At 34.9% G+C, this 25,543-nt stretch overlaps 1 protein-coding gene across 2 annotated transcripts in view; it reads left to right on the top strand.

Moving 5' to 3' along the window:
- Positions 1–22,765: 22,765 nt before the first annotated feature.
- Positions 22,766–25,543, top strand: part of sfswap (splicing factor SWAP) — a 55,656-nt gene continuing 52,878 nt past the window's right edge. The window contains exons 1-2 of one of the 2 annotated variants that reach the window (XM_032569516.1): positions 22,766–23,138; positions 24,686–24,849. In XM_032569516.1, the coding sequence (XP_032425407.1) occupies positions 22,939–23,138; positions 24,686–24,849 (364 nt within the window). In that variant the 5' untranslated portion in view covers positions 22,766–22,938. Of the gene's footprint in view, positions 24,344–24,685; positions 24,850–25,543 lie in introns of both variants that reach the window. The other variant, XM_032569517.1, reaches the window with a different exon arrangement.

Raw genomic sequence — 25,543 nt, 5'->3', positions numbered from 1 at the left:
AGGAACCACACTGTAAAAAACTGTAAATACACATATTTTCTTTGATTTCATACTAAATACATACAATATTTAATAAAAGTTAGTCACAGATTTCAATAAGAATTCAGAGGCCTGATTTAGCATCACATGCAAACCTCAATATTCATGCACAAACATAGTTAAATATATGATTTTTTTTTCCAGTGGTGTGGGTTGCAGCAAATTGTTAGTCTGTGTTTGTACAGTGGAATGTTAATGCCTTATTAATTTAGACTTTTTCATATTGTGTACTGCATAGTACTGAATATGTACATACTGGTATTAGCTCCTTTAATACTAAACTTTGAGTCTAATGAGTTAGTATCTAAAATTGCCTTTTAACTCCAATAACTTGTTTGTTCAAACTAAATAAACAGTTAATAAACATTACATACTGAGTTAGTTTCTGACATCACTGACATCAACAGCATTGTAGAACTACCCCATATTTTAGTTTAGAAAAGTATTTTTAGAACTCTCACAAATAAACATGTTTAAATTATTTAAAATTGGTTACACATTGCTTTGTACACAATGTGTCTAAAACATTAGGAGGGGGTTCTGTATGTTGTATATACTGTATGTCCATGCTTAAACTCATCTGACTAAAGTGCTTAATAGTAATTACAGTCATAATCAATAAACTGGAATGTGCATTCTGATGAGGTGGATTTGATAGATTAAAACTAAATTTAATTTTTAAAATAATGGAGAGGTTTTAAACACACCTTTCATTAAGCCCATATTTTCTGTAATAAAAATGTCTTTTCATTCATCAATTAAATATTGCATTTGTATTTTAGAAGTCAGTCTCTTAAACCTGAATTGATATAATGTCATTGCATGGAGGGATTAGAGTTTGACACTTTGAAATCAACTTGATGGAAGAAGAGAAAACAAAGCAAAAAGAAATAATAATAAAAATTATTAAAAATATATACCCATAATGGCAAATATTTGTGGATGTCACAATCAAACTTTTGATAATTATATAAATTTCAGAGGAAACTCATTCCTTTGCTTTGTCAGTGACCTCAGAAGTGTGTAGCTGTGCAAGCTTGACAGCTCATTGGAAAATTAACTGATACTGAAAATGAAGTGCAGTTCTACAAATAGCAATCTTCGCTGCCTTGATGCTGTGCTACTTACTTTATTCTTGCCTTGGGAGCAATGATGGCTGTTTCCAGCCAACCTCTCAAGAGGATCAACTTTTTTTAGATTCAGACACTGAACACTGAGGATAAGGAACTGGATCTATCTTCCCTGCAAATCAGTAAACAAACTCTTTATCTACTCTACAGTCAAATTGGAAAAATCCTCATGGCTACTGCTCTTTTAGATTTGCTCAGATACTTTGGATGTCTTGACTGAGAATATTTTTTTTTCACGGTCCTCTTGTTGCTGACATTCTGTAGATAGACAGATGTGATGTTGCTGGTTTTTAGGTCTTATTGCACACTGGAGCATGTTTATTCGATGCAGCAGATCTTGTTCTGTTTACTTGCAAAATAGACACCTCCTTCCTACTACATGGCAGTCTCTTCCTTTTCCTCTTTCATCTTCATCACATCCTCCTCCTCTTTTCTCCAGAGGTGTCCTTGATGATCTTCACATCCCCTCCTCTTGCTTAACTTCTGGAGTCTTCCCTGCTGTCTAACACTGTAAATTATGGGTAAATTTTGTCAGCAGCTTGCCACTAGTTTTAAAATTTGGGTTCACTTAAAAGATCCAGCACACATAATTCACCAAAAATTAACATAGGTGATAACTCTGCAGTGACACAAGCGATTTGAAATTATTTTCCCTATCAAACACACATTCACTCTGGCTGAGCTAAAGAATAAGTTAACATCAAAATTATGAGCTCTTTTTTTGCAAAATGTCAGAGAGCTATAAATATCAACCTCATATATCAATGTTTATTCTCCAGGTAAAGACGTGCTCAAGTTTTAATATATACTCTGCTTTTTTGCCTCTGAGAATGAGTTTTTCATATAAGCAATCAGCAGTAAATGTCTTTGCTGAGGTAAAGTAGCAGACATATTTATTGTATTTTTGCACTCTACAATGCTTTTTCAGGCTTTTGGCATGAAAGTTATCTTAGATGTATGTTAATGATCTTGTTCCCTAAAATCATCAACACTTCAATCTAAATGCATTTCTATATTGTTTTGATTTAGGCTTTTTTTGTTTGTTTGTTTTGGCATTGTTTTTTGGAGAAAAAAAAATCAAAATAAATGTGTAAATATATCAAGAAGAGAACTATGGCCCAGTGCAGGTCTGGTTCATTTGCTACAATTTTCAAATGCCTGAAACTGCTACTACAAACAGTTATGGACCAGTATAAACACCATGCAAATGTCCAGCCATCACAAATGTCAGAAAGGAGAAGGTCTTTTCAGACCACAAGAATTGAAAACTTTCTATATTTTATTGAGAATCCTGCAATCTGCTGGAAGTAAAATAAATATGTTTGGCCACATAACCATCAGTAGATATATAGAAAAAAGAGGGAATCTTGCAAGTCTGAATAAAACCATCCCAACTGTGACCTATGGGAGTGGCAACATCATGTTGTGTGGGTGTTTTTTTGCAGGAGGAACTCCTGCACTTTATAAAATAGATGGCATCACACATAAAGATCAATGCATTAAATAATGATGCAATATTTCAAGGGGCCAACTAGGAAGCTATAAATATAAATGAGTCTTCCAAAGTGATAATGACCCTAAACCTGATGCCAAATAAGTTACAAAGACAACAAAGTCAGCGTTTAGATGATGCAAACCTCAAGTCTGCTCTAAATTTTGTGGGCAGAAGTGAAAAATGTGTGTGAGGAATGCATTCTACAAAGGTGACTCAGTTACACCACCCTCTGTCAGGAAGAATCTTGTGGTAATGTTCAGAGAAGAGGAGGACAAAAAAGATGAAAAAATGGATGAAAACACATTAAGTCAGTGATAGGCTACAAGGTGAGCTGTGGTTTTGCAGATGCTATTTACAACTTACCAAACAAACAAATGCTTGATTATCTGCATATTTCAGATTTCTGAATCTCAGTATGGCCAGGGGGCTTTGTGTTCCAAATTCCTTGTTTTATTTCATTTCATTTCACAATTTGCGAGTTTCCAAAGCAGTCAGGAGAAGCGCTGCTGTCATAAAATTACTTTGTGTGAAGTCCTTAACACTAATATAAAGATATTCAGCAGGCTGTGAAATCATTTAGCAAACCAACGTAAGAACCTGTTCACCTAAACGGTTTGAGATGCTGTATAATTCTGAAGATTAAGCTATTCACCCTCAATGCCAGCCCTTAAGAGTTTTCTGAAAAAATAAATTATTTTAAAACGATTTAATATTATTGCTTTTTAATTTGGTTCCTAGTGAAATGTGTAAACAGGTATATGATTACAAGTATAGCCTAATAGGCGTTGCTTATATTTTTCCTCTTTTGTACAGTAGAGTACAAATCAGGTCAATTCTTAATTAATCTCAAGAAGTGTATATGGTCTCATCCCTTATCTGCCCCATTTTAGTTTTTGCTTTAAGAGACTTTCTCTGGAGCTTGACAGGAGGAACTTTTCATCCCCCTTAATCTTTCCATAAAACAGCATGCAGGCAGGTGCATCTCAATAAATTTGCATAATATTATAAATATTTATTACGATTTAAATATTGGCAAAAAGTTCATCCATTTCACTAAACAACAGTGAATCCTTTCACAGTGGGAATCCTTTCACTGCATTCCCAAGATGCTTTTGACATCATCTAATGGCATGACAGTGGCTTAATACAATGACTGCTACAACTCTAACTTTGATTCTGGATGTATCTGTGTTCACTTGTAGTACTAACTGAAGCACCAGTCCAAACTCTAGAATGGGTTTTGCCTTATAATCCTTTCAAGGCTGCCGTTATTCCATGTGCTTGTGCAAAGTTTTTTCCTCCACTGAGCTTTTCATTACCTTGCTTAGATTCAGCACCTCGAGAACAGCCAGTTTCTTTAGCAATAACCTTTTGTGGCTCACTCTTAGCTGAGTCTGTCAACGACTGTGTGCTGGAAAGCTGCCAAGTCAGCAATCTCACCTTGTTTAGGCCACAATGCGACCATCAAATAGAATGTCACTTTAGGTTTTGTCATTATTATAGCGAATGTTGTCACCATTTTCATGGTTCTTCAATATTATCGACCTCTTGTTATCTTTACCTCTTTTTATTTTTGTTTAGGTCTCTCCTCTATAATGTAACCGTAATTGAATTAAGTTTTCAACAAGGGGAATATTTCATTATCCCTCTTTTGCAGAGCAAATGTGAACTCTTACTGTTAGACACACTCTCATTAAGGCTGGAAACACAAATAGGAATTTATTACGATTTAAATAAACTTAAATAAACCAAACTGAGTGAAAAAACGACAAGCTGTATTTAAATAGAAGTAAATGTTCATGCAATTTTTTTTCTCCAAAATGTTGACTGGTGTTTTTTGTTTATGATTTAAAATGAAGTGCACTATGATTCAATGTCTGTGAATATGAAAAATATATGACGCAACATATTTACAACATTTATGATTTGTTTACAGTTTGTTGATGAATAACAACTCAAAAAATAATCTCTTAACAAACATGACCTTTTGTGGAGGTTGTGAAGGATCTATTTTAAAAGTATTGTTCTAGTTTAGCAAATCTGCAGTTATCTGCAGCAGCTTTTATCCCTATTTTTAAATTTGTCTCCTGAAATTTTCCACCTTTTTGTACGAGTCAGTCAGTACAACCCCCAGCCCGCGTCTGTCCCCATCTTGATCTTGAATTATGCAGTACTGAGGTTGAGATCATGGAGAGAGAATCCCACTTTAGAGAGTGCTTGTGCTGTGACAGTCTACTACAACCTTTTATATTGTTTCTCTTCAGTTGAAGATTTAAAATCAACACAATACAACACTTCACAAAGAGAAAAAGGGCTCAAGTCAAGTGTAACATAATTTACCAAGTTCCCTCCCCCCTCCCAACACACACATAGTCTTTGTAGTTGTTCAAATATGTTTTCAGAGCTGTGATATAATAACACCCACCTTGTAGGAAAATTACATTTTAAACTGAGGAAACCACTTCGGATTTTTTTTTTTTTTTTGCATTGTACGAAACTAAAATGAGCATCAAGACTCAAACTTCTTTAGATATTTAGAGCTTTCCAAAATGCATAATGCTCTTTTTTCTGTCTTCCTACCAACTGAGTCTTTGTCTTATTTATTTCTCATTTTTATTCCCTTTGTTCATGTTTTTCTGAGAATTTCTGCCCACTTACCGCCTCCATTGTGAACTTTAAATCTAAGTGAATTTTCATAATTGCTGAGCTTGGTTCTATCGCAATAAATTATTAAAATATTCCTAACTAGTGAATGTTTGAACCTTCCTCAGGTTTAAAGCACTGATTAAATTTGGGGGATTAAACAAAAAACAAATAAAATCCTTGTTTATAAGAGCCTGTTTGCCCTTCGAGGGGTAAAACAGAACTTGATAAGGTTCTAAAGTTTCAGACCTCAAAATAACTGGTTGCTCAGTAACTGTATTCAATGGTCAACATAACAGGAATAATTCTTAGAGAAATAAACTCTCTAGACTGAATGAACGCCACAATACCTCTTATCACAACCATAGAAAGTCTTAATGAGAAAATAAAATTCCATTCAGTAGAATTAATTGCATCAGATTTTAATTTCCGTCCCAGAACTTCTTTTTATCTCGTGATTCTCATTACATAAATGCACACCTGCCTGTCATTGTGCACTATTATCAGACAGTTGTTCATTTATCAAATTAACACATTTATCAAGTGTAAATATACATAAATAAAAAATTCTGTTCTCATAACAAAAAATGAAATTAAAATTCTTTGTTGCTTTACAAGTCTTTTTAATTTGTCTTAACATTCAGATGTTAACTAGCAAATTGTTATAAAATAATGTTTAAGCTACATTATTGAGAGACTGTCAATATTACTTCATTGACCCTTTATGGGTTTTCAACTTTCACAAGTTTTGTAATTTAATTCTCATGTTGTGGTAAATAATATGAAAGTACAATTTGAATTCAAATGGATAGATGATGGCTCCAAATGTGTTTTAATTATGTAACAACATAATAAGATATGTGTACATGCTTTTCCAAACCCAATCTAAAACCTTTTCATTAAATGCCATGAAAATCCCAATTGTTATGTTCAAAGACTTTTCCCTCAGTTTTTCATGTGAACTCTATTTGAGCAGCCAACATTAGCAACATTCTAAAGACAACTAAGAAAGTATTTTTTGATGAATCCCAAAGTAAAGATCCCAGAGGGAGTTGTCCCTGCAATCTTCTTCCCACTAGGTCTGCATTGAAAAAGAGTCTAAATAGTCAAACATTTGTATTCACACCTCTCAGATGCCTCTGCTTCATCCCTTTATCTGCCTATTTAGAAGTCTTTTTACCACTGTGAATGCAGCCTTAATCTTTTGAGATCCTCTTCTTTATGGGTGGAACAATGTGTCCTGACAGCCAACAGGACGATGTCCTCCCAAGGGCATGCACAACTGTGACTGCTAACCAGATTAGAAGGTTCAAGATAGCATCTCATGAGAAGACCGAAAGCGAGAAACAAAGATTGTAATGATTTTCAAAGGAAAAGAATCAGCACAATACACCATTCTCAACATCATTTTAATTTACTGGAAATATTGTTGTGTGATGTACTTGGTACCAAAATATGTGCGCAAATACAATGCATGTAATGGTGTGCATATGAAAATGAAATTCACTTAAATATTATCCCTAGCTTTCTTGTAATTCACCTTCACTTTTACTTGTCCTAAAACTTTCACAAAGATCGCCAAATAGTTTTTAAAAATGAGCTGATTAAAACATTTAGAGGATAAAGTTTTAAAACTACTACAGAAGCTCTGTGTCATGTTTTTGACTTGAGACATTTGTCTCCTCTTCATCCCTTTTGTCTATTTTACCCTGATGTTGCTGCAGAGATTACGCACTATCCAACTGTCCTTGCATTTAATCCTTTCCAGTATCAGAGGATTTACTTTGCTCTAAGATGTTTAAAAGTAAGAGGATTCAGCGCAACAAAACCTTGAAGAAAATAGGTAAACCAGGTAGAATTAGAGATAATTCCTTTTAATTTCAAGAGAGTAAGTCAGGTTTTAATAAAATATTCATTACTTAACCCCTTAATGCCATGATTGTCTTTTTAATAATTGACCTTATTTTTGGCGGCTCCCAATGGTAAATCCAATATGAGATCTGAACATGTTTTTGTGTTGGTTTGTTGTTTGTTCGTGCAGAACATAATCATCTGCTTCATCAACAGCTTCACCCATTACAAACTAATTACCTTTCCCATTATCAACAGACAGGCAATCTTTAAAAAAAAATACAGCTTTTTCATACAGGATGACCCTCGTCACACTGTGACAAAAACACAAACACAACAGAAGCCTCTACAGCAGAGGCGTTAGAATTGTGAACCATGGTGGCTTTACCAATTAGATTCAGATTTTCACCTGACAACTGCTCTATTTTCAAGTAATTTTAAAGCGAAATGAATTTGAGATGAAACACAAACACTCAAAAGGTTTCGGTCAAACGTGTAGGCTGACTTTTACAGCATAAAACCCGAGCAGTTATTCAACTGTGTAATTTCCTTTAAATCAGCAGGAGAAAAACTTCAATTGAGGGCATGCACTTTGGATGTTGAAGTTATACACTTGATTATATGCTGTTAATTCACTGAAAGCAATTTTGATTTTGGACCAACCACTTTCTGGATACCTTGTGCTTTGATGTGTGAAAATACCTGAGTTTATCCTGAGGCAACTCTGATTAATCTGTTAGAAAAAAAACCCATTTTGATAGTTAAAGACTCTAGAAACAAAAAATGTGTTTGACAAAAATGCTTTAATCAGCATCACATGGCTATTCACTTACAAATAGAGGATTAGAATTTGGTTTTCTATAAGTACATATCTATTTGGTTGTTTATAAACCAACTGTAAAAGTCTTACAATTGTTTCCCTCAAGGTATTTTGTTGGAGCTTCTGCTTTTAAGAACGTCCAATTGTTCTACGTCTAAAGAAAGAGCGGCGTCCATATTCTAGGCACAAAGGAAAGCTTTTTACCTATTCAGTTTGGATTTTGTCCTGTTTGTGATGATCATGAATAAAATTTCAAGGTCTGGTTGTCAGGAAGAGGGAGTTTGATTTAAGGACCTCAAGGTCCACATTAAGGCTTTTTGCACTTACTGTGGTACTGTGGCTGTCTTCAATCAGCTCTCAGTGTCTTCAAGCAATAGCTTTCAGAGTACAGTTTGTAGTAGATTGTAGCTGATTCATCTTACAGTAGCAGGGTGAATCAGCTACTGTAAACCTGAGGCCATGTTTTCATCCTTCGATAGTCAGATTACTCCCTTGATGGTGAGTCTTTGTCACAAAAGGGGTGTTGGGGACACCCCTTTTGTGCCTTTGTCACAAAAGGGGTGTTTCATTTATCTCAGTTTCTTGTTTCCAGTCATTGTAATCACTGTAGAATGTAGAATTTGCTTTAGATTGAGGAGCCTCATCATCTGGGCAAAGCTTAAAGGAAAGCCACTGCTTCTCCACATAGAAAGGACTCAGCTGAGGTGGTTGGGACATCTAAAAATGATGCCTCCTAGACACCATCTTTGTTTTTTGTTTATGGCTCATTAATATAAGACCCCAGGATACACCCAGGACCAGCTGAAAAGATGTTTCATCATTCATCATTTGTTGTCTGGAAATGCCTTGGACCTTTACCAAATGAATCAATTTCAGAGAGGCAAAATACAGTAGATGGAGGATTTTTATCCAGTAGTTTTGCTTTTTCTCCCTTTAGAAATGTTAGCATAATTTTAGCTTTTTATTTTCTAAAACAAATCTATTAAAATGTACTGCTGTCATTGAGATTGATAAATGCTAACCAATTTCTTAGCTTTTATCAACATTGTTGCTTTAAAAATACATGCCATATTCAATTTTATTTACTACATCCAGTTGAGTCAATCTGGAAACATCAAAACTTAAAGATATCCATTTTTGAATGGATGAAGAACAATTGGTTTTACAATGACGAAATATCTTGGGAATTAACTGTTGCTTCATATCCTTCAATTTCAAAATGTGCAGAAAGACTGTGCCAGATGAGTGCTGGCATGGCTTCGTACCATTAGTGACACAATCCAAAATCGGCCTTCTGAAGCGAGAAATTATGAGTTTACACTTCAGACATGGAGGGATTTATAAAAACTGCAGTTTGCTTGATGCTTGGCCCGACAATTTCATGTCAGCCAAAGGTAATTTACAAATTAGCCTAAGCTAATTAGCTCCTTGCTGGTGATCTAGCTGGCTTCTTTTTCCAAAGCTATGATTTTGGCAACTGTTTTGTGTCAGCCTTGTTTTCTATTCCAAAGTCCAGGTCATTTTGTAAGCCTTTGGGATCCTGTGATGAATCTAATAAGGTAAGGGCATTTGTGAGTTAGCTTGGAATGATTCTTGAGACTGATTTTGGTATTCTCAGGTAATTACAAAATCAATTTACAACGAAATAATAGGCTGGCAATTGTGGCAAAAAATTATGCTCAAACAAAATGGGATTTTCATATCTAAATTACTATATACTAGGGCAAGGGTGCCCAGACTTTTTGAGACCAAGATCTACTTTTTCTCTCACTAGCCAGCTGAGATCTACCGCATGACATGAAGACATAAAAATTGTAAATTAAACTCTACTGACTTTTTTTATATACGAATATACATCAGTTATAGCAGAAATAATAAAGTGATAGTAAACCTAATGCAGTATCTTCCTCAGTGGGATTCTGACACTGGGAGGAGGTTACTGGTTTCTCAGTCAGAAGCTGGTTGCAAACCTGAGGCCAGCAGGTGTCAGTGAGTTATGGTAGATGCGAAATTTGGTTTGATGATCTCAATATGAGAAACTACAGACTGATAGGAGGAACTGTTTGTTAACTGTTTGTTAAAACTTAATTAAATATATTGATGTTTGTTGTATACTTACAAACGAATGAGGTGATTAGTCCAACTTTGTCGTTTATTGAACATTCAGAAATTATAGCGGCTGTAATACACCACAAGTAAACTAAGGTAAAATAACCCGAACAGGTGATCAAATCAAAACCACTCCTACCTTTTTACTTTTTTTTTGTTAATGGATCTGAAACGCACTGAATTGCGCAACACCTTGATGAACAGTAATTACTGAGATTATTAATTTTAACACGTTTTGTTGATTTTTAAAAAATTATTATTATTCTTTAATGAAGCTACAATCTTCTTGGTGAATAGTTTGATAAGCACGTCTGAAGAGGAAGTGCTGGTCTCAGCGTTTTGGCGGCGTTCAGTTTTCAGGGGATCGACTCAAAACCTTCCCGCGATCGACGTATTGAGCACCCTGTACTAGGCTCTTTGAACTGCTCTATATGTAGATGTCTATTTAATTGTTAAAGGGTGTTAAATTCATTTTATTTACCCTTACATGTTAAGAAAGGTCCAATCTACAGTAAAAAAAAAAAAAAACCTTACTTTTTTTTTTACAATAAAATATGAGGTAAAGATAGATGAACAATTGATTCTTACAGGGATGGGATGATCCTAATTTGTGACCTTCTGGTGATTAATTTGTCAGAGCCAAATATTTTTGCAGTTTTTTTTAACTGCAGATATCAAGAATTGGACTATTCAGTAAAAATCTTGTATCTTCCTTAAATCATTCAATATGCTCCTGATGCCATAAGGAAATAATTTTGTTGCTGCTTACTCATCCAGTTAATTGCAAACAAGGCATTACCTCTCAATAGTTACAGTAAAACATATTAAGCCTCCATCGATGCACAGTCAATGCAGTTGAACAAACATCAGATAATCTCCAGCTTTACTTGTTAATTAGCATCTATGTATCTAAATGAGCAACTAAAACTGGAATTTAATTAAAAGTCTAATGCTCAAGCCTTGTGGGATTGATCAAGTTTGTCATACAGGCAGACACTACGTATTTAGAATACTTTAATAAAATAAACACAAACACGCCTGGGATGATAAGATATGTAGACTCTGAACACAAAAGTTTACATATAATAAGTAAAGTCCACTTTTTCACAAAGGCATCTTTACATTCGAGCAGGTTGAGGGCAGACCAAAAGATTTAAAGGAAGTCGTTATAATACCTTATATATATTGGATTTGGTGGTGGTATTCTGACAAAATGTGTAAAGGTTCCTGGCATAAGAAACACTTTTGCAAGGCATTATAGTCTGGCAAAAGTGACCATAAGTCTAAGGAGTTAGAAACATTGCACAATTTCTTTTGAAATTTGCTCAAACTAACACAAGTCACCTTTTTTTCTCTTGATTGCTTCTGACATACATAAGAAATATTTAAACTAAAGTCAAGATATTATCTGAGCACAAATGACGTCGGATTGAAAATGCACCCAGGAATTACATGACATTAAGCTTAAAGTTTATTGTTTTCTTTTGTCTTTTCTCAGATCATCCAAACTCACATTCAGACATCAAAACTTTTTTCCTTTATTTCATCATGAATAAATTATTCATTAACAAACATGTTATATATTCTGGCTCCTTCATTACGGAGTAACACAGCTGCTCCTCAGCAGCAAATTTTAGTCAAAGACACATTAACATTTTACCGCCTACAATTCATCACTGTATTACTAATTCAAAAACAGACTGTAATTGCCACACTCTGAGGCAAACCTCTGACTGTCTAAGCTATCTCACTTGAGGCTTGCAAGCCCCAAGCACAGAAGGAACTTTGCTTTAAAACTGTGAGCTATTAAATAAATGCTCTTTTTTTTTTTTTTTTTTTTTTGCCTAGTGGTTAACTTCTGCAGCTCTGCCTCTGAGTTATAACATTCTTTCCTGTGGCAATGTGGGTAGCTGTTTACATTTAGCATTAAGTTTAGATTGGCAAGGCTTATGGGATTTAAAAGTTGCACAAATGGAGTTAAGGGGTTTAAAAGTAGCACAAAGTGTAGTATGGAGCTAGCAGTGCAGTGTTATGCGAGCCAGCAAGTAACATGAATATTTAGGAATGTGTCTGTGAGCATCCATTTGTAAAAGGCATGGATGGGTGCATTTCTTCTAAAGAAGGGGCTCTTCCTGTGCAACAATGCAAAAATGTCTTGAAAAACCTGGTGGAAACAAAGCATTTGGTTCATTTCTTTAGCCGCTGGTTCAGCTGAGATATTGCTGTTGATTAGGTAGAAAAATATTAACTTTTCGTACCTTCAAAAAAAGTCACTCAATGGTTAGCACTGACTATGCATCAATTCATACCAATATTAGGGACTTTTCAATCCCCTTTGACCATCCATGCTTTTCTATAATCTACCCAAAGTCTAAGGGAAATGGGGTTTTGTAACTTATTGACCAGCAATAGGTGGCCACTAGTTATTTTGATTTAAAACTAAAGCTCTAGCTGCAGATTGCAAACATCTAAAAAACAAACAAACAATAAAAAAGCCAACAAAGACCATCCTATTGTATTTCTGGTTATTTTGGTTATTAATTGATGCTAGTTGTGAACTCTTACTTTTAGCAATGTATGCACATTTATGCAGCAAGGTGATCAGAACTTTTTTTTTTTTGTTTGTACACATTTTTTGTATTTTCACTTGAATTGTATGGGATAAATTTACATACATTATATGTTGGAATATTTTTAACATATAGTTTTTTAACATCACATAAACCTGGTGTTTTAAAAGTGATGCGTTTGGTTTTAAATTGTATGTACTCTATGAATTCATCTTCTATGATTTAGTCCCTTTTCAGTGCTTGAACATAACCTTTTTTTTGTTTCTATAACAGGGATATGCCAGGACACTTCCCCACTAATAGAGTGTATGCAAAAGAAAGATGAAAACTATAAAACACAATTTCACCACATGTTAATGTTAGTTAACATCTAGAAAACACAATTTCACCACATGTTAATGTTAGTTAACATTCAGTGTCTGTAGAGATTTTAGATATCCCTTGGCTGCTTTGCTATCTCCTTTCATTGTTTCTGCTGAGGTAGAGGTGTCTCCATGTAAAACTCAACATCCTTTTCTTAGCTGTTGTTCATTTTTAAGTTTGATTTTACACAGTTTGTTGAGAGACATCAGAAAGTGATCTATTCAGAATATCTAAATGCCTCAGTTGTCAAAGCAATGTATCATCACGCCACATTCTCTCAAAAATTTAATTTTACATCCACTCCCCCCACCCAAAAGCTTGTAATGGTTTTAAAGTAATGATGCATTGCAGGGAACTTGCTTCACACATGTCTTTTTACAGACGTTCATTAAAAAAGATGTTTGGAAGAGTGGATGGGGCTATTTTTGACAGAGTAGGTTTTTGATGTCCTTTTGATGCCTCTCTGTTGGAGTGGTGCCTCTCTACCAGCAGGGTGCCAGGAGAGGTGTAAATGTTTGAGTGGAAAGTACATGCAGGGCTCTGTAATGTGGTGTGTACTCAGTGCAATCTGGGAGCTGACAACTTTCACTTTTACCTTGTGCCAAGTCTCTGCTAATTTGTTGAAACTACTGAGTTATGTATGTGCAGCCAAAAAACAAACAAACAAAAAAAAACTTGATGCTGTTAAATTGAAATTGTTGTTGTTGCTGTTTTCTGTGAACTTCCCATCTCTTTTTTTGAGTGTGTATGTGTGTGGTAGTGAGGTGTCAGTTGAATCATACTAAAACTTTAACAATTGGGAAACAAGGGAGATATTTTTCTGGGTGTATTCCCATTCCAATTAACCAGAAACACAAAGGCTGAATCTTCTCATTTGTGTCCAGAGACGTGATTTTGCCTTTGCACACAATAAACACAGAAATGAAAGTATAAAATAAGAAGGTTTCATCACCTTGATTTGCCATCACTGTTATTTGGTGTATTTCTGCAGATGGCAGTAGGACCACAGAGAGGAGGCAAAGGATCTTATTTTTTTTTTACATACTATTTTTCTCATAGTGTACTATCAGGACACGGGGATAGTAATAACAAATATGCAAAAATCCTATTGTTAAAGTTTGCAACTTTAAATATGAAGGAAAAATAAGTAAAAGATGGATCACAGCGAATATAAATAATATAAACCTGCAAAACATCTGCAAAACCACAAAACACTGAATTATTTCTTCATGTGCTATGACCCGCATAACACATGTTTTTAGAAGAACATTATGCTAAGTAAATCCTATGAACTATGAATTACTGAGTTATCTGTATACTGCTGAATGTTCAAGAAGCCAGTATTTTTAAAATATATCTACCAATGTTTGCCTAATAAATCACATATTGGACATTTAGATAAATATATATATTTTTTTATTTCAAGGCTGCAGTAGTTTGTCTTGTTTACATATTTGAATTTGTATATTGATATTACTCTGTATCAGTTGGAGTACTAATGGCAAACAGCACATACTAGAGTGTTATTTTCTCATGTTTTATTGTTCTTGAAAGCTTGTGTAGAACATTTAATTTTGTTTTTACTGATCTGACAGCCAATCAACCAATTTGAATGACAAGTTCATATAAGGGCAAACTTGACAAAACATGACAAGAAAGCTTTGATACATTAAAGTTCATAGACACTGACTCTGCAATCATGCAGCTGTTGTTTTTGACTTGCACAATATACTGGCATTTGGTCACCAGAGTTGGTGGTAAATGGGCCAACTGAATAACATAGATAGGTCAAAAGCATCCTGCTATGAAAGTTTAGTTTGCTTGATAAACAAGCACTTAAATGAAGACAAATTAGTCTGTGGGGTCTTGTCTACCTTGGGAAGCAACCAATTACAGGTGATGGCATTACCATTTATACGATGGATGTTTGCCAAACATGCTTAGTTAGAAAGAGACACTTTTTGTAATTTAGCAAAGGCACAAAACAATAATTTGTTCCTCAAAAGAAAAAAACAAAAACCACAACAAAGTGTAGGGAAGTATAGATGTGATCTGTCTGACACTGAGCAATTGCTCGTCTATTAACTGGCTCTAAACAGAGACCCCATTGCATCTCATACAGAATCAATTTAGAGCCATTCAATAGTTTTCTCCTAGATGCTTTCACTTTGAGGTACAAAGCAGGCTCTTAGGCCTGTCACAGGAGCCGAACCAGAATGGTAAATTAGGCCTTCAGCTACATATTCCCTCTAGTAGCAGCTCTGTACCGACACCATATGCTGACTGCATTATACAAACACCATAATAGATTGTGTGTGCGAGACAATAAATCATTTTCCATGACAGTTTCAACAGGTAGTTACAGTGTCTGGAATTATTGGAGAAGGAGTCTGATTTTTACTGTCTTTGGCAGTCCAATAAGAAACACCGGGCAACATAAGCCCTATCAATATTCTGAATATTTTAGCAAGTCTTAATTATAAATGAATATTTGACAAACACAGTAATTACAAAATGGAAAGAAAATTTAGCTGTTATTTCATGGCTATCTAGGTAGAAAATTGGAAAATGTCAATATGAATACACAGCTACACAGCTTGCATTTTATCTTGTGGATCACATATAAATGTTGGGCGTGACCACTGGTTTTCATCTTGTGAAAATAAAATGATGATTAACTTCTTGTGTAATCAAATAATGTTATGTTTGCTCTACAATAATTCCCTGCTGTTGAATTTTAGAGTGGATACAGTAAAAATTCAAGACCAACATGTACAAGCAACAAGATAAAAAGTCAAAACAACTAAAATAAAACACAATCTCAACACAAAGTTATGTTACACATTCATTTTTTATTCATCATTTATTCCTGATTGTAAAAGGTTTTCTAAGGATGCCCAGCTGATTGCAATGCAACTCACCCTCTTTGGGAGACAAGATTCTGACATGGTTCAAAATCCATAACAGAAAAGTGTTTTAATTTTGTTATGTTTGTTATCCTTTGAAAATGTGTTCATGATGCTTAGCATCCTACCAAAAATGTTTTACGCAGTTCTTCTATCAGAACTAGTTAACCCTTTTATCTAATCTAAATTCTAATAGTTTAAAGCCTAATGCTTTTTATGATCCTCAGTTTCAGCAATAATAAGACTCAATCGCTGACATACTGACCACATATTCTTTGGAGTATTAAGAAGAGAGGTTTTAGTTTTACAGAAAAAAATATAACCACTACAGACATTGCATTGTACGGTACATAATTTAGCCATAATTACTAAATTAGTACAAAATGTATCTCATGTTTGTTTCTACACATCTTATAGACAGTTTGAAAATGTCTGCAGACTCCCATGTCAAGCTACTTACATATTTAATTGAGATGTATCCTCAATTAAATTGAGTTACACTCTGTGATGTCCAGTTTTTGATATATGCCACCACTCAGCCAGCCCTGCAGTCCTTGCTCTGTCAAAGGCCTGTCAGGTTGCCATTCCATTAGACTCCAACCAGGCTAAAGTGAAGAATGAGCTCTCTGCTATACTCTGACCACAGCCCAGTCATAGCCACTGAAGTGTCCTATTCATCATTTGCTTGAACTAAAGGAAAAGGCACAGCACTTATACGATTGTTTCCCCAGAAATTTTTAGAAGTATAAAAAGTGAATTTCCAAAACTGTATATTAGTAGACATTTTGCCTCTCCCCATATAGTTGTAAGACTTATTCTAGTGATTGTGCTTTATCATTTATGACTTAACCATTCTACATTTAATGTACAACTTCGGCTATTGGACAATATTTTAAGTCATTAATGCTTTGGATAAGGCCTTATTCATACTTTCATGAATCTTTTTAACAGATTGCTGTTTTTGCACCTTTGGTCCAAATGACAAAGATGGTTTTGATAAAAAAAAAAAAAAAAAGAAAACCTGAGATTTCTTCATGATTCAATTTGAAAACTATGTGGTGAAACCTATTGGACTGAGGTTAGATATTAATGATGACACAACTTATACTTCAAACACAGTCAGTGTCAATTTTTGAGCAAGAAACTACAGAAGTTTTACACTCACCTTGTTTTTTTCTGAATTTTGTTTCCATAATATATAAAATGTCTATCACCTGAAGATGACACACTAATTCAAGATCCTCATTATTATATGTTTCTCCACCATGACTGAGAAAAACCTCTTTTCTCAGTAAAGCTCCATCAACACCATGTCAAGTTTGGTCTCAATTTGGTCTGATCTGGTCAAAGGTACTTCCTGTGATCCTGTGAATAGGTATTTTGGTGCTGCAGTTCAGTGAGTCAAATGCCAAGTCTGAGCTTCACGAAAGCAGCTATATATCCAGAGACACTGGTCAGGATAAAATGCACTTTACTCCATGGTAATTTAATTCTGCTGAGAGCCGCTGTCACATAGCATTTCACTTCTACATGGAAAAAAAAGGGCACAGGAGAAGGTCAATTCCCTAGAAGAGAACTTCTATTGATTAAAATGATTTTCGTAAAAGTAAATAGTTTTGTCTAGTCTAGCCCAAACAAAGATACAGAATACACTACTTGTATATTATTATGTAAAGAAATGTATTAATCACAAAATAAAGAAAAACTGACTTCTGACTGATTCATGTTTTCAAAGAGCAGAACTCAAGTTTATTTAAGATAAATTTAAGTCTATTCACTTTGTTGAGTAAAATGCATTGTATAAGAGGGAAATTAAATCAATTCCAAGTTCATGGCTTCATTGGATTTTTGCTTATCCTCCTTGTAGACAATGTCATTGATTCTGCTGGAAAACTGTCAAATCAGTAGCATTCCCCATCATTTGTAGGTGATGTAGGTCAAAAAGGTTTTATTTGTCTGCTTTATATACAGACTTCCTGGAAACCTGAATTTGAGTTTTACAGCTGTAAGCCATGTTCATAAAAATTAAGAGGAAAAACAATTTTTCATAACTTAATATAGATGATTATGTATTTGATGACAGTATAAATCAGACAGTATGAATTAGTTATATAATTTGACTAAAATACAAAACAAGAAACAAACTAGAACAAGGTAAAGGTAGCAAGTTTTGACTCTTTGAAATCAGACCATCTTTTTTATGCCTTTTATCCTATCATTATTTATAAGCTGGTGTTTGCAGACATTTTTTATTCACTGTGTTTTTGTACAGCATGTCATTTGAAGACAAATCATAAACACTTTGATGATAGATGGCAGTAGCTAATAGATGCAAAAAATCTGTCAGAGTTAAGATTTAATCACAGCATTAATCACTGAGATAAGGTGAACAAAGCAGGTAAACAACCCCAAGGTGCCGAAGTCAACTTATCTAATCTACATCATTCCCAGACAAAATCTTGATTAGAAATGTGCCGTTTGGGAAAGCTATAAATATTCGTACATTAATTTCATACTTTGTTTAACCCCACGTGAAAGGGTTGGCTCTGTGTAAAATAATGATAAGAGCTCAGGGGTTCTATTAAGCCTCCGACTCATCCTTATAAATCCACTCACCACTGCAGTAAAATCCTCCCTGACTTGTTTCAAAACACTTGTGACGGCTGCAGCATTGAGACATTTGCCCTTGATGGCTCATGTCCTGTCCAACTTGTCACTCATGAAGGTGATCACCTGAATTTATAGCATGAATTTAGGCATGAGCGGTGCAAAAGAGATGCTTGGTCTCTGCTGGTGTATAGTACGGCATGAAGGGAATGATAAATAGAGTTAAAGAGTCATTTCTAACAGCTCTGTCTGACACCTGCCATTTAAAGATAAAGAAGAGATGTCCCTGCTTTCTGCAGTCGTCCACGGTCATTGCATGCTTATAATTTTGAAATGCTATTTGCTGCAACAATAAATCCAATACCAGTTTTTCTGCATGGATATCATTCTCTCTTTTTCCTCACCCTGGGGAATGTTAACATGCTGTGGTAAGCATAACAAGAAAAAACAAAGTGTCTAAATGTGGGAAGATTTGCATTTTTCACTCATGCTGCCACACAGTTTCTTGTCACAAGAAGATAGGAATCTCACTGTGGGAAATTGGAAGATTTATGTTACTCTCCACGGAAAGGAATCTATCTAACATGACAGTTTAATCCTCTCAGAAAAATCCCTCAAGATCAAAAGCAAGTATTTCAAAAGTTTCTTTGTGTTGTTGCCATTATGATTTGTTGCTACATAATAAAACAGAAACTCTGACAGCTAATTTTGAAAAGATTTCCTCTTCTGGGTTGTAGGATGTGAGTGAGTTTCAGCTTATTCTTCTTCAAAGCATTAACTTTTAAAATCCTTACCCAAAACAATAACTTAAATCTCACTTGTGTGTCATTGTACATTTTCAAATTAAATGTCAATTTATCCATTTTTCATTTAGGAAGAAATTACATACAAATAAAAGTAGACATTCACATATATTTGTTTTCTCAGAGTCCACAATATTCTGCCTACACGTTTCTTAAGGTGAAAAGAAATTATCAAAATTATTTCTATTTATGCAATTCTAGTATAGATGAGAGAGAGATGTTTCTGTTGAAATGTATAAAGGTTCAGAGGTTTACATATATTTCCTTATTGGTAGAGTTGTTTTTTACAGCATCATTTAGTTGTTTAAAAGCCAAATTATGGTTTTTGGCATCATTTGGCAAAAAGCATCATTGTTTTGGGTGATTCTTCAATCTTCTCACAGTATTTGGCTGGAACATAGACCCATTTATTCAAATTTATGCTGCCTTCACTCAGTTAGTAGTGTCTTCAGGCTTGCTTACCTTTGTTTCTTTCAAATGGTTAGATCATTAAGGCCAACTATGTCCGTTTTAGTTTTAGACCACAGAGCATATATCCACAAGGTAAGGTTTATATCCCTGAATGCATCTGCAAATAACGTTTTTTTTATTGCTTTGAAATGATGGCTTCTTCCTCTCTGTTTCAGTCATGTCAGGACAGAACTGTAGATAATAGATACCTGTAAATAATGCAGGTCTGTCTGTCTGCAGGTTCACAAAGTCTTTTTCTTTGTTCTGGGGTTCACAAAACTGGTTTATCTCTGTGGCACTGAGCCTGTCTCCTTCCCTAACAATGGTTTCCATTATAGCTTACAATCGCTTGGGATGATCGCAAACATCTAGAAATTGTATACAATAATGTATCAGACAAGCAGAGATCCACAGTTTTCTTGCTGTTATCATACCCAAATTTATTTGATGGTGTCACACATCTACAGCACACATACTGTATTCTGGGAGTCTTTAAATAGACTTTTTTTTGGGAAAACCTTTAATCTCAAACAGTGAAAAAAGATTTTTCAGTCTATGTAAATAACTGGTTTAACTCTGACAGAAAACAAGCAGTTTTGATGGCTTTTGACTGCATTAACTATGGCAAAGAGACTAAAAGCCTTTTATGCCAAGCTCTCAGCATGTACTCATGTCAAAACCTTATGTGACACAGAACTTGCTTGCAGTTGGAAATATGGCCACAAAATCCCTTTGTGAATGTTTGAAAATAGAGAACAGCACAGCCCAACTTGTAATTGATTTATTTTATTTAATCTAGCAATATAAAAAACTCATGGGCTCCCATTCTATCCTTTTTTATGTCACATATGCACACACCAACCAAGTGGTGCTTTCCTGACTAATTATTTTCTACTGTGAAAGGAATAAATTTGGGGGCTCATCTTGCAAAAAAGGCAAACATAACAGCAGTAAACATTATTATCATAATTATCGGTGTTCACGGTAAGTTTTTTTTCAAGGACACTCATGTGTAGAAGATGAAAAGTGCAAACCTAAAAATGCAGGTTTTTAACTGTAAAGAGTTGGATGGTCTCATCTAGATGACCGTCTTGACATTTGGAGGAGAAAAGGGGAAGCCTGTAAGTCTGTGAACATCATCCTGACTGTGGAGTATAAAGGAGAGATTTTTGCACTGCCAGGTAGATGTTGACAAAAAGATAATGGGGCTGACCATACTACCAAGTTAGTTAAAAATAATAATATCAGTGTTATGGATTGGTCATCCTCATCTTAGTCTCATGGAAACTTTGTACAAACTTGACTCAGTTACACTGGTTCTGTCAGGAGGAATGACCCAAAATTTCAGCAAACTAATTAGCGAAGCTTGTGTGAGAGATGTCCAAAAATGGTTAAAAGGACTATTCTGTCAAACTCAGAGGAAAGTAACATAAATGGAGACTGCTGCCTTGCATAGCATCAGTTTTTGAGGCAATTGTGAAGAAAATCCTCCAAGGTATATCATTAAACTCTGCTAATTAAAAAAAGGCTTCAGCTAAGCTTGAATAGAGTCCAACACGACCTATATCTCAGCCTTTGTAATACACACACACACACACACACACACACACACACACCCCCACACACACACACACACACACACACACATCCACACGTACATGTAGTGATGGCGATTTCAGAAGCTCCCCCTATGATCTCAAACTTGAGAAATGTGGGTGTTATTTTAATGAGCACTCCAAAGCATGAGTATGAATTGGTTTAACATTTCAGTGCGTATCGCATAGGATAGAATTAATCTTGTAAATCACTTGAGATAATATAGCCAGTGTTTGATATAATATTTAAAATGTTCTTTTCATTTAAGATTAGCTGCAATACAACAAAACATTGTCTAAACCTTAAAGCCTTCTGTCTTCCTTACTATCACTCCCATGTGTTTCAGTCTGTTTGTTTCTAACAACAAAGTTTAAGATAATACAGCCAGAGGTTAAAAATAAGAAATAAAAAAGGTGAAAACTGTATGGATATACCAACACTATGATCTGTCTTCTTTGTATAAAAGTACTCTGACACCTCTGCTGTGAACTTCATTAGTCTTCCAAAACTCCTTACATTTCTTGAATAAATTATTCAAAGGGCAGCTTCTGGGCATAGACAAAAAGCCTTGTTATGATTATAATAGTGCACTGCTTCTTATACACACCTGGTCATTAAATCTCTTATTTATCAAGCAAATTATTTCAACAGAGCTATCTGAAAGCATTAAACTGATACTTATGAGTAAAACAAACACACACATACTGAAGGAAACTAAAATACATTTAAAGCACATCTCCATAATATCTCAAAAATATACAGCAATTACGATGTTTTTATGATTGATGTGTTTGGTATGGTTACTTAGACAAAGAGAATCCAGATCAGTTCACAAAAAAGAAAACAAACACAAAACTAAATTAGCTATTTTTATCTCTATGTTATGTACTTTGTTTCTCATGGCATATATTTTACTAAAGATTCAGAACAACTATTTAGTTGTTTCTTTCCTAGATATTCCCTAAAAGTGCTGCTACCATTAACTTTTTTCTTTTTTCTTCAACATAAAAAGTAGTCCTGATCTTGTCCTAAAGACCCTTTATATTTATAAGATATTTATGTCTCATGAAATAGAAGTGGTGTCACGCAAAAAAGTATTTTTTAGGAGAGATAAATTAAAGATTACACCACCTGGCTTTCCATGCCCCGTTCAGTCAGCTGGAAGAACGTAACAAGAACAATTATTTAAGGCAGATTCGACATAGAATGGGAATTCAAAAAGGAAAACGAACACAAGCGTAATACAAATTAACCCCTTTTCGTAAAAAAATAATGCAACTAAAAATATTCAACAATTACATGCATTTGTTGTAAATACATTTTTCTGAAATATTGCTCTATGTATGACGCTTCAGCCGAAAGTGCTGTCGGGTTTAATAAAGTTATGATACTCCCTTCCCAATATGGCGACACGCTGAGTGCAATTTGTGCTAATCGTTGCTAGTTGCTAAATCATTTTGACTATATATGAGATATTTAGATTCCAGGAAGTCATTGTCGTGTGACTATTGTTATATTGTTCCCTTTAGCAAAACTAGTTTTCTAGTGATTTCGAGATGTTTCGCCGCGGAGCCGTAAAGAAGGACCCCAACAACAAACCTGTAAAGAAGGACGTGAGCGACAGCGATAAATACGCCGATCTCTTGGTTTTTGGTTATGCCTGCAAACTGTTCCGAGACGACGAAAAGGCTCTTTACCACGAGCATGGAAAACATCTAATCCCATGGATGGGGGACAAGAGCATCATGATTGATAGGTCGGTTGAACAAACGTAGACTGAAACATTATGCTAACTGTTTCTGCTAATCGTTAGCCTGTTTCAAATTTCAAGGGACTACTCCAGAGTTTATGTTGCAGAAGCCTGACAAGACCCGAAACAAACGCCGAATCCTTTATTTCTGTCTGCTAACTTATCTTTAGATGTGTTAAACTGAAAAATGCTATATGTAGTTTATACAACAACATGCTAATATGCAAAGGCCATCAGTCCTTGCTAACTTTAGCCACAACAGAATAACTACACGTCAGTCAAAATATTTAATTTGTCAGATAAAACTGCTATAGTACGAAAATTTAACGATGTCAAAAATGGATGAATAAGATTGATTTTTAGTATATTTGTTTTCTAGATTCTAAAATCAACATTTGTCTATGATTTCACATTTCTTTTAAAGCATGTATTTTAGACCTCTACTTTCAGTATTTGAAACCAAATGCCATTATTATTCATATTTATTATGTTGAACTAGAATAGAAATGCACCTCATAGATTTTGTAGCTGATTACTGACTCACACATACTCAAAAAATCTTAACTTTGAATCTTATTCACAGATTTTTAGTATCTAATTGGCTGATCAGTAATCAGAGTCGATCCAGGATGATGTATGACAATCCCTACCACCAGAACCTTTCTTGGTGCATCTCTGTCTAGAACAAATAGGACTATTCTGGTCAGCTTTGCATACTGGCATGTTACATGAATTTCCTCTGGAAACCTCTGATTGCTAAATAAATATTATGATTTTCACTCTGTCAAATTGTTTCTTCCCTTTCAACTGCTTTGACTTTCAAGTGATCAATTTGACATTTTAGTTTGTTGATGGGCATCATCCCAGAGAATATTCTAACTCAGAATAAGTTCCTCTGGTCAAAATGATTCAAAACTTTGCATCAGCGCTGTTTTCTTGTTAAATTGTGCATCTTATTGCTATTGCTATGTATTTACTTGAATCATCTTGGTCTGCAGTGGTCCAGCCTTTGTTGCGTTTATACACGATTTGTATGTGTGTCTTTATCACATAATCAAGTTTTTCCCCAGCAAGTTAGGCTTAGGGGGTCGTTCCAAACCCTGATTGTCAACAACAGCACCCCATTTCTTTGCCTTCATGAAGAAACTACATCAGAGAGATGCCATAGAGGGACCCTGGAATATATCCTCCATTTGGGTTCTTACGGATAGGTATTTATGTGCTCGGGTTTGTGTGAATGTAACTTTCTTTGCAGATTTAGAAGTAATGATGAGTGTTACAGGGGGGATTTGAACCCTGTAAGGTAAGAGGCGAGTTGCTTTGTTTGTCTTCTTTTTCTTTTTTTGTATTTCTTGTTTTTGTTTGAATCTAGGTTTGCTTATAAAACAAAATCTGAACTGTAATCATTCTTAATCTTAGGAATTTTAAGACAAGAATATATGTAGTTAAAAAAAATCAGCATCAAAATATCTTGGTAAGTAGGTCTAGGTTTTTGTTTAAAATGTTTATTTGTTTAAACTTCTTTCACTCTAATCCTGTTTATCATTCAACAGATATGATGGGCGGGGTCACTTACATGACCTTTCAGAGTATGACAGTGGCTCATGGAATACATCCTACCAGCTGTCAGAGGAAGAGGCCAGGATTGAGGCGCTGTGCGATGAAGAGCGATACCTGGCTTTGCACACCGACCTTCTGGAAGAAGAGGCAAGACAAGGTATGCAAGATGCTTTTCCTGGCATTCAGCTATAAATTCAAATATGCAACATAAAAAAGTTAAATAATCGTTGAGACTGATATGTTTCTAATGGCATACCTTTATGAAAGAAGTGGGGAGAATGGCATCCCTTTCTCCCCATAATCATTGTTATTACAGCAAGGACTACAGTACATTTGTTTTGTTGTGATTTGCCTATGTTTGTCAAACAATTTACACTAGGACACATTAGTAATGTGAACTCTTGCTTTAGAGTTCACACTACATTATACACTTGTCTCTATACATTGCTTTATAGAGACGAGTCAGGACTGCAGAGTAGGTTTTATAAAGACAAAATCTGAATCTGGGGCCAGCTCCTCTTCTGTTTAGTTAATTCTTTTTGGGGGGGGGGTCTAGGTTTTTCCTGCAGTTGGGTATAATACAAAGTGCCTTTTTGAGGGTTAAAAACAGAAATTCTGTCATAAAACCACTGTATTGTAGGCACGCAAATGCTTTTAATGCCTACACATACTGTTTATGTGTTAAGGTTGGACTTGCATGCAGATTCCCACAGCAATAAACAGCCAACTTTGATGCTGTAACCCATCCATCTTAAATGAATTGTGACCAGCTTCTCCTTAGGAACATTGCAAAGTCAAAGATTTACACAAACGGTTGCCTACAGTTAGAAGAAAACAGCATATGTATCATA

Source organism: Xiphophorus hellerii, chromosome 8, assembly GCF_003331165.1.
Source record: "Xiphophorus hellerii strain 12219 chromosome 8, Xiphophorus_hellerii-4.1, whole genome shotgun sequence".
In the NCBI taxonomy this organism is placed as follows: Eukaryota; Metazoa; Chordata; class Actinopteri; order Cyprinodontiformes; family Poeciliidae; genus Xiphophorus; species Xiphophorus hellerii.
The sequence above is the reverse complement of the archived record's forward strand: the minus strand, read 5'-3'. Positions and strand labels throughout refer to the sequence as shown.